This window comes from Sinocyclocheilus rhinocerous, unplaced genomic scaffold (genome assembly GCF_001515625.1).
Source record: "Sinocyclocheilus rhinocerous isolate Xijiao unplaced genomic scaffold, SAMN03320098_v1.1 scaffold412, whole genome shotgun sequence".
Lineage (NCBI taxonomy): Eukaryota > Metazoa > Chordata > Actinopteri > Cypriniformes > Cyprinidae > Sinocyclocheilus > Sinocyclocheilus rhinocerous.
In genome coordinates, this window is record NW_015642498.1 from 945374 (window position 1) to 959812 (window position 14439).

The 14439-nt window shown below is 37.5% G+C and overlaps 1 protein-coding gene across 1 annotated transcript in view; it reads left to right on the forward strand.

The window, feature by feature from the left end:
• The first annotated feature begins 9385 nt into the window (after positions 1 to 9385).
• LOC107755884 (protein phosphatase 1 regulatory subunit 12A-like) overlaps positions 9386 to 14439 on the forward strand; it is a 91594-nt gene continuing 86540 nt past the window's right edge. Inside the window, exon 1 of the mRNA XM_016572844.1 lies at positions 9386 to 9887. Coding sequence (XP_016428330.1) covers positions 9651 to 9887 — 237 coding nt within the window. The 5' untranslated portion in view covers positions 9386 to 9650. The remainder of the gene's footprint in view (positions 9888 to 14439) is intronic.

Below are 14439 nucleotides of genomic sequence, written 5' to 3' on the forward strand. Positions count from 1 at the left end.
GAGTATGTTTCTGATCTTAGCGTAGCAGGCTTTGCTAACATTCTTTTGTGTTACAAAGTATACTTCACTTTTTAGGAGTAGGCTAGCATATGGATACGATCGAACACATTGCCTTTCAAAAGTATACTCGATTTGACAGCGTACGTGAATGCAGGCAGTCGACACATGCATTCTATAAAGTTTCATCTTTGTCCAGTGACTGTGCTATTTTTCTCTAGACGTTATGGCTGATAAAAACATCTTTGTACTCTTCAATACTATCTCATAATCCCCTCAAACAAGTGATTGTCAGTGTGGACTTCTGTTTTTGTTGCAGTCTCTGGTATTTTGTTGTTGTTTTTTCATTTGTTTAATTTCTTTTCTACTGTGAAACAACGACCTGGGCCAGTGTTGCCACCTTGTGGAACAACTGATTGGGAAACAAACTCAGTGTGCATGTGCGACCTGGGCGTACAAAGTATGCTTGGATACAAAAATTCACGTCCACGTAAAAACAAAAGTATACTTTGCATACTTTGTATGCGCAAGTTGAACATTCTCATTTACTTTTTTTGCAGTAATTAGTTTGTCCACAAGATGGCAACAATGCTTCAGGGGCGTTGATTCACAAGGTGGTCGGAGAAAAACTGCATAAACGGAAGAGACCGAAATGTGTGCAAGTTACAGCGGCAACTAATGCCTACATAGATGAGAGATTGTGTGAAGAGGTTAGAAATCTTTGATATGTATATGTATGAATGTAGTAAACAGATATGTATATACCCCACAAGTTGTTGTAATGTGCATGCATCAACCGCCTGTGTATGTGTAGACATCAAATGGAGTATACTTTGAAAGGCTATGCGCAAAAAAACAGTATGCTTAACAGTTCAGAGGCTTCTTCAGAATGATGACTATATCGCAGCTTCATACAAAGTACACATGGAACGTTGCAAGCCAATTAAAGACTATTTGGGTGGCAGTGTTTATTTAGTCTCTAGAGACTGTCATTAATTGTACTGTAGCTTTAAATGCTGTTAAGTGAAGAAAGGGACCCTATTTCTGGCCTGGGTTAAGACTCAGCTGTTGTCTGAGTGGGGATCAACACTTGATCACTCATTCACTCGTGTTCTAGCGTTCCCTTGGCCTCTGAAGTCATTTTGGCAAAGGCCTAGCCAGTGAGATAGCAGTTAGCACTGATGGCTCCATACAGATTAACTGAATAGCATACATGGCACGTCTGGCTGGTGATCTTCAGCAGCACTTCAACTCCAAGCAAGATGCAAAGTTACCCTCTGCAATATGTGCTTACCATCATTTTGTCAAGTTGGAAATATTACTCGGTTCTTGTTGGTCGTAAAATAATATCTCTTATTTATCAAACAGATTTTAGTAGGCCTCACTCAGCAACTGGCTCTCTTGTCTTTGTACTCTTATAGTTGTTGTTGTTGTTGTTTAAAAAACACCATAGCGAAAATCTGAACGGCTGTTTGAAAACGTAAATATTGTTTGACTTACTTTCTTCTCCATAATAAGTGAGTTAGAAACAAAAGTTATGCAGCTCTACTTTGTGCACCATACTAACTGGGGTAACCTCTGTATTTCTGCTTTTCCATAAGCGTCACCTACTGTCAGAAAGTGAATTTTCAGTTTCATTCAACCTATGTGCCATTTTCTATGCATTGGTCTGAACAGACAAATCACATGCTTAAAATTAGATTACATTTTCATGCCCAACATTTGTGTTGGTGTGAATAGGCCTTTACGGTTCTTTTCCAAACCCTAAAGGTATTTTCACACCCAAATTCCATTCATTTTAATAGGATCCCATGCAATGATGAAAGACGGGTAACATATTTCTTCACACAAATTCCTCACACAAGCTTAAATGTTTGCCATGTTTACCAACAAAGAGCTGCTTGGTTTTAAAAATGACTCACATCACTGCACTGAAGACAACAGAAAACGGACACAAAATGTTGCTAATGTCGCCATATCTTGTTGCAAGGTTCTCAAAACATGGCAACATTAGGATGTATTTCACTCAGAAACATATCCCAGTCTAAAAGTGAGATGTTTCAAATATGAGAAGACAGCCCAGACTGAATCGAAGTGACTTGAGGAACTTGAGCCAAAAATGCACATAAACAAATGGACAGCTGAACTCACAGCTGCAATGTCGTGACATTTCCAGATCAGGATGCTAATATTAGTGAGAAGCAGAACTTTCAGTAACTGAACAAAGCCTACACATACATACAGTGATCAGCTGTCTATATGACTAACACACTTGCCCAAGAAACTTCAACAGTATATGAAACCATGAATAATTGTATGAATTGTATGCAACCACAAGTCAATATTACATCAGAAGTGAACTTTGCACATTATGTGGCAGCTTCTTCTTTTAGAAGAGCTACTAATGTTTGGGTTGATTGGAAATGGATTAGAACATCGGATTCCCATTTTCCACAAGTTGGTGTGATTCTTTAGCGTCTTCATGAAATATCTGCAACATATTTTGGTTAAAATTTCTCAATGGTCATGTAAAAAAACACCTTTTTACCTTGTCAAAAACAGCTTTGTTCACATCGGCCCATTTCGGTGCATGTCTCTTTAAATGTTAATGAGCTACTGCTCACCCCACCCCTCTCTTCAGGTTTATTTTTTTATTTTTTTAATTGTATTCAGTGGCACATTACCATAAAAAACAAAAACAAAAAAAAACGAATCTACTGTGTCTTCAGTGGCTCTGATGTCAGGAGAAAATGAACTCTTATGTTCACTTGTATATAAAACTACAAAACATCTGCATTGCTTATGTGACATTGTTGTCGCTACAGCTGCTCGAGCGTGGAGAAAATGGCGGACAGCATACAATTGGCTGAGGGTGGAAATATGCTAATTCGGGACAGTCGGCAATCGTGGGTGGGGCCTGAGTATTATGACATCATACTGCTCAGAAAATCAACTTTAAATGCTTCTAACTGAAAATTGAGTGTTTACTATTGTCCTTTTGCATTATTGACACACTATGTTCCTATTTGATACTGTAAAGCTGCTTTGACACAATCTGTATTGTTAAAAGCTCTATATAAATAAAGGTGACTTGACTTGACTTGACTTAGGTTTAGCGCCGGTTTGGTTAGAGTTTTGACCACTTCTTTAGCTGGTCAGGCTGTTCTTAGCTGGTCAGGCTGTTCTTAGCTGGTCAGGCTGGGGGATCAGCTGACCAACCAGCAAAACCTGCTGAACACCAGCTTGACAGGCTGGGAGACCAACTTGACCAACTCAAACCAGCTATACCCAGCTAAAATTAGCTAGGATCTGCCAACCAGCATTGGCTGGTTTTAGCTGGGGGGGTTTTCTCCAGCAGGGAGGACATTGCTAGGTGGTTGCTAGTGTGTTCTTAGCATGTTGTTGTTAGCAATTTGCTACAAGATTCCTAGAGGGTGATAGTTGGTTTGGTGGTTGCTAAAGCATTGCTTGGTGATTGCTAGAGTGCTCTGGGTTGGTGTTAATCTGTTGCTGTATCTTTTCAGATAATCTGGGTGTAGTGCTTGCTAGGACATTGCTAGGTGGTTACTAAAGCATTGCTTGGTGATTGCTAAAGTTTTCTGGGTCTTGTGTTAGCGTGTTGCTATATCTTCCTTGGGTGTTCTGGGTGTTGTGGTTTGTAGGACATTGCTATGGGATTTCTAGGGGTTTTGGATGGCTGCTAAGTCATTGCTGGTGGTTGATAGAGTGTTCTTAGTGGTTTTTAGCATGTTGTTATTGTGTTTTACTAAGGCATTGTTGGGTGGCTGCTAGATCATTCTGCGTGTCGTTGATATGTTGCTATGTGTTTCCTAGGGTGATCTGGCTGTAGTGGTTGCTATGACATTGCTAAGTTGCTAGGTTGCTAATAGGTTTGGTTTGTTCTAGTGTATTTCTGAGTATGGAGTGATTGCAAAAGAGCTCAGGTTTCTTTGATATTCTGGTCCCTACGGTCCTCTCTTCAGTGGAAGCTGATGTTTTCATTTGTTTTATCGTCTGCCAGATGAAAATTCTAAGTTCAACTGACCCTTCGTAAAGACCTGCCCCCCTTCTTTACTGTTGCTATGTCTGACAAGCCATGCCACTCTCATGTCACACATCATGTTCTCACGCAGTGAAAAATACATTGCGGAGCAAAGAGAAAAATGACAACGCGCTGACAGACAAGACAGAGCAGGTTACTTCTGGTATGAAACAAAGTCTCAGCCTTCAAATTTTGTCATTTTTAAGGAATTTAATTTATTAAAACATCAAACACTGTTTTGTGGTTCTTCAATGTGTCGTGACAGATCACTGAAGCGCCTCAGTTCGAGTGAAGCGATCATCTCTTCTACCATACTAGTTATAGCATGAAATAAACATGAATGAACATCAGATGGTATTTTATTTCAGCTGTGGAAAGACGTCAATACACACCATTTTTCAAGTCCACGTTACGTTATCTACTCTCCTGTCTGGTTTGTTTGTCTGACAAAAATGGCAGATTCTGCATTATGATTGGTCAGATCGCGTCAGTCAAACTCCCTGCGAAGGGTTAATTGCACCATCATGGCACACAAACCACATGATTTGATGTAGCATTTGAGTCTGTTACAGAAACGGTGTGTAGTGAGTTAGAGGTTGAAGTGTAACAGAGTTAGTAGAAGTTACAATAAAAATAGTGGCCTTTGCTTTAGCCATCACCACTCGTAAAAGCCTTGGTACATGGCCATGTGGATCCCACAACAGCAGCAAACCTCCGCCACACTGAAGTGCATTTTATTAGGCTTTACAGTCAATCAGTAGAGGAAGGTTTTTGAGAAAACTCTATTACACTCCAAATACACCATCAAACAATGTTTACCCTCGACAGAAACAGTTACAGAGTCTTATCTAAGTGACAGAGAGGTGAGTGGAGAACGCAGCTGCCTGCTAAACAAAGAGCGATGAGACTGTCTTTCCGATGCAGTCAGGTTTTTAAAGCTGTGTTAGAATTAGAAAGAGAGTTTTCCATTCAGCCAAACATATATTCATGACTCTAGTACTAAAACTAGGCAATACTGTTCAAAAGTTTGGAGTCCATTTTTTTTTTTTTAAGAAATGAATATTGTTCACTAAGGGTGCATGAATTTTTTCAAAAGTGGCAGTGATGACATTTATAAAGTACAAAGGACTTCTCTTTCAAATAAATTCTGTTCTTTTGAACCTTAAAAGAATCCTGAAAAAAAAACTGTATCTTGGTTTCCACAAAATATTTGGCAACAAAACTGTTTTCTACATGGATAATAATTAATGTTTCTTGAGCATCAAATTAGCATATTAGTATGATTTCTGAAAGACCATGTAACGCTGAAGACTGGCGACGTGGCTGCTGCAACAGCTATTTTAAATTATTATAATGTTTCACAATATTTTTACTGTATTTATTTATATCTTCACAACCTCAGAGCTTAACAACTTTGTTTTGCAAACAACTCTTTTTATACACCAATGTGGAGAAACCTGGAAATATCTGGGAATTTTAAAATTATGATTTCCAGACCTGAAAAGTTGATCAAATTAATAAAATTAAAGAAGTTAATACAATCTTGCATGTCATTATTTTTTTCATAGTTTCTGCATTTATATTTATTATGCTCTGTCCAATAATATTTCATCTCTGTGTTACATTGCACTGAAAAAAAATATGTAACTTACAGTATCTTGCTTGACCAGTTAGAGACAATGACATGCCACTAATCCCTGCCTATTTTAGGATTCACATTTTCAGGCTAATCTTGTTTTCAAGTAATATAATTACATAAATACTGTTCTAATCTAATTCTCAGAATTCTCAGATTGTCAATTAATTTTCAACCCTTGAACTTTGTTTGTGTGGATTATATTTAAATGTTTTCATCACACTTTTTGATCGTTTGTTCCTATCAAACAATGAAACCACATGATCACACATTTGCCACATTTGACAAAACCACAGTAGTGGCATTTTCAGAATGAAAGAGTCAATGTATTAGGCATGGAAATGAGGAAGTCATGGAAATTCATTGATCAAAACTAGTGAAACCCCTGGGAGATGTGCATTATAGTGGCTTGCTTTGCTGGTCTGTGTTGTCAGTTCGACTCATTTTGTGAGTCAACACACCAGTAAACAATCAAATCCAGTGCACAGACAGTTTGTACTGTTCTACTAGTTACACATCAGGCCTACTCCCAGATTAATAGGCCAATTACGTAATTACAGTTCACATATTCGCAAGGTTATACACCCAAACAACTGCATCAGGAGAAGAATGGGGAGATGGGGAGATGTAGTTGTGTCACATGACAGTCAATATGACCAGTGTTATACAATTGTTTGCATGGTTATAGAGAAACCTCAGGTTCAAAATGAGATGAAACATCAAGGGATGGACTCACCATGGATAAAGGGATAGTTCACCCAAAAATGAAATTTATGTCATTAATTACTCCCCCTCATGTCTTTTCAAACCCGTTAGACCTTCATTCTTCTTCGGAACACAAGTTAAGATATTTTTGATGAAATCCGAGAGCTTTCTGACCCTGCATTGACAGCAACGCAACTACCACGTTCAAGACCCAGAAAGGTAGTAAGGACATCGTTAAAAAGTCCATGTGACATCAGTGGTAAACAGATAAATAAATAAAAGGATGGGTTGAAATCTTTGTAGTAATTATACCACAAATGCCGCTAAATGAGTTTGTATTGAAACTTGAATGCTCCCTTAAAACCGGACTCATGGATCAGAATGGAGGATGGCGAAGACTGGCAGATCGTGTACACAGATGGACATCACAGTTCTCCACCTGCTCAACAGCAGAGGCCAATTCCCCTCATTGTGTGGTTAAAATTTGCTGGATTGTTCTTTTGATCGACGGTTTATTGGAAACAATGAGATAGTTTGTTGTATAATAAGAAACTTTGCTTTGGCTTTACTGTTAAGCTGTAGGAATGATCTAATGACTAAAAAAACGTGAGCCTTTTTATGAGTAACAAACTTTGACTTGAACCTGTTTGTCTGAGTTTGTTCAAATTTCATATATACGGATATTGCATTATGGATAATTTATATTAAATTCAAATGACTGACATCACAGGCACGATTCCTCATGGTTCTCGAATAGCCAGTTGATTTTGGTGCACCAGTAAATCTAATGGACCTGACGTATCCAGCACCCAGTGAGAGTGTTTCTGGCCCAGAGATGATTTTCTAATCAACTATGATCATCAACACACACACACACACACACACACATACACACACGTCTGGTTTGCTATCCTTGTGGGGACTCTTCATTGGCGTAATGGTTTTTCTACTGTACAGACCGTATATTCTATTGCCCTACACCAAGACTTGCCAGCAGCTGATTCATGCACTGATTGCATTGAAATCCATTAAAGTAAGACTCCTGTCTTGAAAAGTCCAAATGAAAACACAGCAGCAAAGAAAATCTCTCGTAACACTTTAGATTAAGGAACACATATTCATTATCATTATTTTCCCTCAATAAACTCCTATTGAAAGTGAAAGTGAAATTTAATTTGCTGCTCATTGATAGTAAGTAAGTTAGTCATAGTTTATGTTTGGTTAAGGGATCTAGAATATTTAACACATATTTACATATTTTTTTACACATTTTTCCTCTAATTAGACATCATGTCTATAGTCAGGATGTACCATAATAAACCAAGACACAAATTTTACGCTATTCTCAATCGTTGCACGAATCTGTGATGACGTACACACTTGGATCGTCTCCCAATTAAATTAGTTGGGCAATTACATTGACACTTCTTGCACTTCAAGTCATAAAGCTCATCATGTTGATTATAGTTAGTAAGAGAGATGGCAAACATCTGAAATAGCCTGCCAGTTACCTGCAACCTGCACAAACCACACATACATGGGCCTGTGCCAACAATAACGCACCACAGTGCCAAAAGAAAGATAACACTCTTTACCGGCCCGGTAGAGCAGGACCACCCCAGTCAAAAGGTTTCTGTCAACTCAATTACCCAGATGAGGATACTTTTAGAAGCCTTCAAGAGGTACAATTAGCTTTTTAAGTAGTCAGTTTTTCCCTGTTTCTGTTAATCACCTGCTTTTTAAGTAGTCAGTAATTTCTGTTATCACAATCTAACACACTTTTCCCCCAAAAGTGAAGTTCTCCCCATGACATATAAAAATATATATTTTTAAAATCCATAAAAGGAAGTAAAAAAGATGATAATTTGAATCTGTGGGGACATTAAATATGACAGAAGTAGAATACAGTAGTAAGCAGTTTTGATATCGCAATCTGTACCTTCACAATACACCATAAATATTTAATATGAATATCATCTTTTTACTTTCTGAACATATGCTCAAAAAGGATCAAAAATAAATTCAAATATCCAAATAATTGATAGATTATACTGATTATTTGTTATGAATGCACTAGTAATAATAATAATGTCAGTTTGTATTATTATTTTCTTCAGTGCGTAACTTGCAACTCAAAGTGTGTTATAAACATATTTAATTTAAAAACAAGATTAATTAAATTAATACTGACAATAAACCAATAAAATGCAAAAAAAAAAAAAAAAAGACCTGATGCAAGCAAGTGGAACAATGCAAGCATATATATATATATATGGCTCAGTGGTAGAGCATTGCATTAGCAGCGCAAAAGGTTGTGGGTTTGATTCCCAGGGAACACACATACTGGCAAAATATGTATATATATATATATAATTAATATATATATATATTTGCTGGTTAATTATAGGCTTTTATTAAACTTTTGCTCACTGTATTGCATCACTGTATTCTTTGGAGTACCATATAAATACCATAGTATATTAATATAATAATTCAGTTCCATAGTGCCATGACATTGCCATCACTGTACCACCACAGTACATTTTAACAACAACAACAAAAAAAATTCTGGATGCAATTGGTTCTTCTGAATAAGCACTAAGTCTGAGGAACATATCTGCACATGTAAACATTAACAAGCAAGAAAATTAACACATGGTGGGCTTATGCTTCACTTCACTTCATTTGTCATTGCTATGTAATATTTCTGTCCTATATGAGTCTATTAAAATATTGCATAAATCACAGCTCATATGAATGGAAGAGCTCACTCTTATTAACTGCAGGGGTTTCCATTTCAGTCGTAAAGGCGTTTTAAAGGTCTGAGTTAATGAACAAACATATTTTGGTGCATTTCCCACCCCTGCAATTACTTTTTTTTTGTTTGCATGTAGTAAGATACTCTAATATGGCTCAGCAAAAACACATCTTTTATTTATTTATTTATTTGTTTGTTTGTTTTATTTAATCTCATATTTAGTACTATATGCTTTCACTTTCCCATGTTCCATGTCAACCCTAAACAACACCTTTGTATGTAGTCAACTGCTGTTGTGCATTTTCTCTCTGCTGCCCCATAAAGATGACGTTATGCTGCAGATCCAGGGATGACGTCGCTCGCTCTCGCGATATTTCGGCGTCAAGCAGGTTTTGAGCCTAACCCCCCTCCCGCGCTGTCCCCTCCCACGCCCCAGCGCGCTGTGTCGGGATAGTGGCAGTATAAAGTATATCTTCCATCCGAGACAGCTAAGAAGCGCCAGGCTAGAGGGGATGAAGATGGCGGACGCCAAGCAGAAAAGGAACGAACAGTTGAAGCGCTGGATAGGCTCGGAGACGGATCTCGAGCCGCCCGTCCTGAAGAAGAAGAAGACGAAGGTGAAGTTCGACGATGGCGCCGTGTTTCTGGCCGCCTGCTCCAGCGGCGACACGGAGGAGGTGCTGCGAATGCTCGACCGCTGCGCGGACATCAACTACGCCAATGTTGACGGACTCACCGCGCTGCACCAGGTGAGTTAAGAGCGGCTCAGCGGCGGCTGGTGTGCACAGATCCGTGTCTCAGGACGGTTTGCTGGCTGGCTGTGTTTACTCAGCCAGGCACCACCACCACCATCATCATCTTCACCATCTTCGTCGGGCCGTTTTGCGGAACCACGTAGCCGCTGAAGCTAATCGGGGTCTGATTGAAACTGATATTAGCTTTTTATGCGCACTGTGCTGGATCGATGAAGCCGGAATAATCGCATTTGTGTGTAAATGAGTTTGTGAAGGTAGGAAGAGGACTGCCTGACTGATTCTCGGGTGTGTGTGTATGTGTTAGCTGATGGTTAGCCTGTTAGCCTCTAAATGTTAGTAGATATAACGTTACAGCACAATAACAGTTGAATCTGTTTATAAACTCATCGGGTGAATGTGCATGGGTTTTGTTATGTATGGATTCACGGAGCCGACTCGTAAATGTGTTTTGATCCGCTGGTCACCATTGAAATTACGTTGTTAAAGTGCATAGCAACCAGTTAGCACGGCTGTGTATTTTGAAAGAGGCTAAATTACCTAGTTGACACGTATGTTGCGTTTGAGATTATTGACTGAAAATGTGGCATTTATGGGGGAAGATTCCGTGTAATATGGTTTCTGTGTGGCAGGGTGAATTATTATATAAAACGAGACCACGAGCGAGCGCGAAAAAGGTCAAAGTCGCGCAGTTTATAACCAATAATAAGTTCGAAAAACTAAAATGCTGTCATAATATACTCTTTCATGTTGTAACAAACCCGTATGACTGATTTACTCGTGTGAAACTTCAAAGATGATATTATTTGGCAGAATGACCGCTCCAGTCACCATTCACTTTCAAAGCGTCTTTTTCATACAATGGCGACTTGCGCTGTCAGTTCTCAAAATTATTCTTGTCATCCACATTGGCGATCCACATGAGAAAGTAAGTCAGTACGTTTCGAAACAATGAATTCAAGTAAATCCTGACACAATTTTCCATTAATTTTTAGTGAACTGTCGCTTTAAGACGTAGTTTCCTTGGCTTGACTGTAAACATCCGTGAAAGATGCGTCACTTTAGTTTAGTTTTTCCATTAATAACCGTTTAACGCGCTAATGGTTTTTGCAAAAAAAGTATGTGTGGCAAAGATAGAAGTGTGGAGGCAATTTCTGTCAATTTATCAATTGAATTTGTCTAGGAAAGATAGTATAAAACTACATTTTGTGCTTCATATTTATCTGATAATGTACATATATTGTCTTAAAATTTAGTGAGATTTCTATTTAAGCAACATTTTTGGGCATCATAGACACAATAAACATGTTTATTCAGATGTTAAGGGTAAAACATTGCAAAGCTTATCAGAATCAGAATCAGAATGAGCTTTATTGCCAGGTATGTTTACACATACGAGGAATTTGTTTTCGTGACAGAAGCTTCCACAGTGTAACAGAATGACAGTGACAGAACAAAAAACACAGATAATAAAAAATAGAACAAGTAAATAAGGAGTAAAAATATATAAATTGACAGTTGTATGTGCAGGTAGGTCTGTCTAGATGTTGCAGAACATAATGCAGTCCCATGTTAACTTATTGTGTAATTCAAAGTCAAAGAGCATTAAAGTAACTGTTGTAGATGTCACAAAAGTCTACTCTATAAGTATCATGCAATTTGAACTGGAAAAAGTGGCTTTTGACATTGAAAACCGTAATATCTAAAGCCCTGCAATGAGTCTTCTGGGTTTGATGTGGCTGTAAGTGACTGCAGGAGGTTGTCTGTACAGGCTCATGCATTTAAAATCACTTGCCTTTTTTTGGGCCGGTGTTCAGACAGGGGGAGGAAAGAATTTGGATGCAGCTCTTGAGACCTAACCATGACTGGAAAGGCTCCTTTCTCTATTGGGTCTGCTGTGTGTGTTTATGTATGTGGACATGTGAGGGAATGGAGAGTTTTAGCATGTGACCAGCAGGCAGTGAGTTCATAGCGAATGGCATTTGCTTTTAAACTCGCTATAAAAGACGCACAGGTTGAGTTGTGCTGGAGGCATTTTGTATATAAATGAATATGTACATCATCTACTAGCTCTTGAAATTGTGCTTGGTTTGACGATTGTATCAAGAAATGAGAATTTGCGTTTTCACAAAAAATGGGTCACAGGTCTGTTCTAGCAAGTGGAATTGGTTGCAACTAACAGTATAGTTGTATGTAGTTTGTTGGATGGCTTATAAAAATATCTAACTTTTCAAGTAGAAGAAAAGATGCTTTCTGCATTTTGTTGCTGGCATCAAATCTATGCGTCGATTCAGTCTCTTCTGCAGCAAATTCACTTGGTGATGTGACTGATATAATATTTATTTAGTTTTTTTTTTCATGCGTTCACTTAGTTAATTGCATTTTTCAAGTTGTTTAGCGTTTACAAAATTGGCAATTCTTTCATTACGCCTATGTCATGTTAATAATGTTATATTACGTATTTTTACAACATTCAGTTTCAGATTATAAGTAAGGAAATAGGTTTATGATGATGACACTGTTCCACAAGCTGGGTCTAAATTGAGCTGAACTTGTAGCCTACATCTGTGCATTATCAATACATCGATGTGGGTGGAGGCATTTATCAAAATACATAATATGATGTATTGATGCAAAATGTAAAAAAAAAAGTAATTTAAAAATATGTATCTTTATAGTATACCTATACATTTGTATATTTAAAAATCTGAAAGATAGGCTATGCTAAAGGACTTGTTTGACTGTTATAAAAAGAAGTCAAATATTTGATAACTTCTCTGTGATAACTTCACAAACTTTATTCGTGATTTATTTTTTTTAAATACGTTGTGTAAAAATGTGTTAGGCACAGTTTGTCATTACATATCTCAGTGATGAGCTGTCATCGGACAATTTGATGATCTCATATGTGGCTTTTCCATTTTTTTATTATGAAAACTGTATTGTATTTTTTTTAAGTTGTTGTTGTGGATGTACCATTTACATTTACTAGAGAAACCTGAGGATTTAACAAGCGGCTTGTCTGGTTGGTGCTCAATTTCGCTAGTACGGAATGATTAATTACACTTTTATTGCGTTCCCCTGTTTAAATGCACTGCAGGCCTTTGAATTGAACAATTCCCTTTTATTTTTGTAACTTTAGACTTGCCAATCCTCAGCTTCACTTTAGAGATATTTAAGATTGGAGTCATGTGGTTTATATGTTTATTTAGACGTCAATATGTCAGCAAAAGTTGGTTCAGGCAGTGTTTTGGCCACCCCAGCATAACCCTAATTTCACACGCAGGCTCTAGGAGGAGGAAATAGACAGCTGCATCACCTATGTAGTGTAGTTTACTCACGGCAATGTTTTGACTGAGCTACAATTAGGTTTTATTGTTTTTACTCGCGCAAAATGATGTATTTACTGCTCATTTTCATATTAATTGCAGAACTTAATGCTTTGTAGAAGATTAAAAGCATGTGACTCATACTTTGAAGGTAGCACTGGGACCTGATTGGGATCATGCGATTCGTCCCCATTCGGGACAGTTTCACCGCATCTGTGCTGCAACAGGTAGTGACCTCACTTTCAGCGCATTGCTGTGTTTATCCAGGGAGGGACATGGTGTGCTGGTTCCAGTGACTGTAGTAGCAGTATGGCTAGGGTTATAAATATCACGTGCAGACTGGCCTGCAGGCAAGTGCAAGAATGCTAACTTTAGCACCCAGTCAACCCACATTCTGCGCTGCTCAATCTCATAGTTAAGAAACCTGGCGTGGGCTTCTGTTGTCTGTTCTTTACTCATGTTGTGCGGATTGATGTTTCAAATCGAAAGTCACTCACTTTGTCAGAGCCATGGCATAGTTGGTAGTGCATGTGCTCATGTTTGAATCAGTCTTGCGTCATGTTGTGATCTTCTTCCTTTTTTGCCCCAATTTCATGTGCTTCTCAACTGTTACAAATGCAGAAAATGCTTTTTTAAAATGACTAGAAATTATCCATAAATGAGTGAACATCGCAAAGCCAATTGAGAACATGTCCAGGTAACTCTTCACCCCCAAACTCTTCAAGTAATTTTGCACAAAGAAAATGAAGACTATTTTTACAGCCACTGCAAAAATAAAAATAGATTTATATAATTGTGTACATAAATGTAATTTTGATAGTAAATTTGCGTAAAGATGATGTGAATGCTGTTTTTTTACAATTGTTTTTGCATTATTTCCGTAATATATTTATATTTTTAATAAGATGTATAGCAAAGTATACTTAAATGAATTAAGGCTATTTTTTCAACCTTTGATTTATGGCATTATTTCCATATTATAATTTTAAAATGTAGCTTATATAGTTATTTACAAATAAGTTTTTCTGCATCAATGCGGTGATTTAATAGATGTTAAAAAGGTCCTTAAAATATATACATTTAATTTAAAAAAAATGTTTATAATGTCTAACTATATTCAAACACATTTTGCATAAAAAAGGCTATAGGGCTAGTTTTTTTTATAAGCTTTGTATTGACGTAATTTCTCTGATATATATACAGTATATATATATATATAT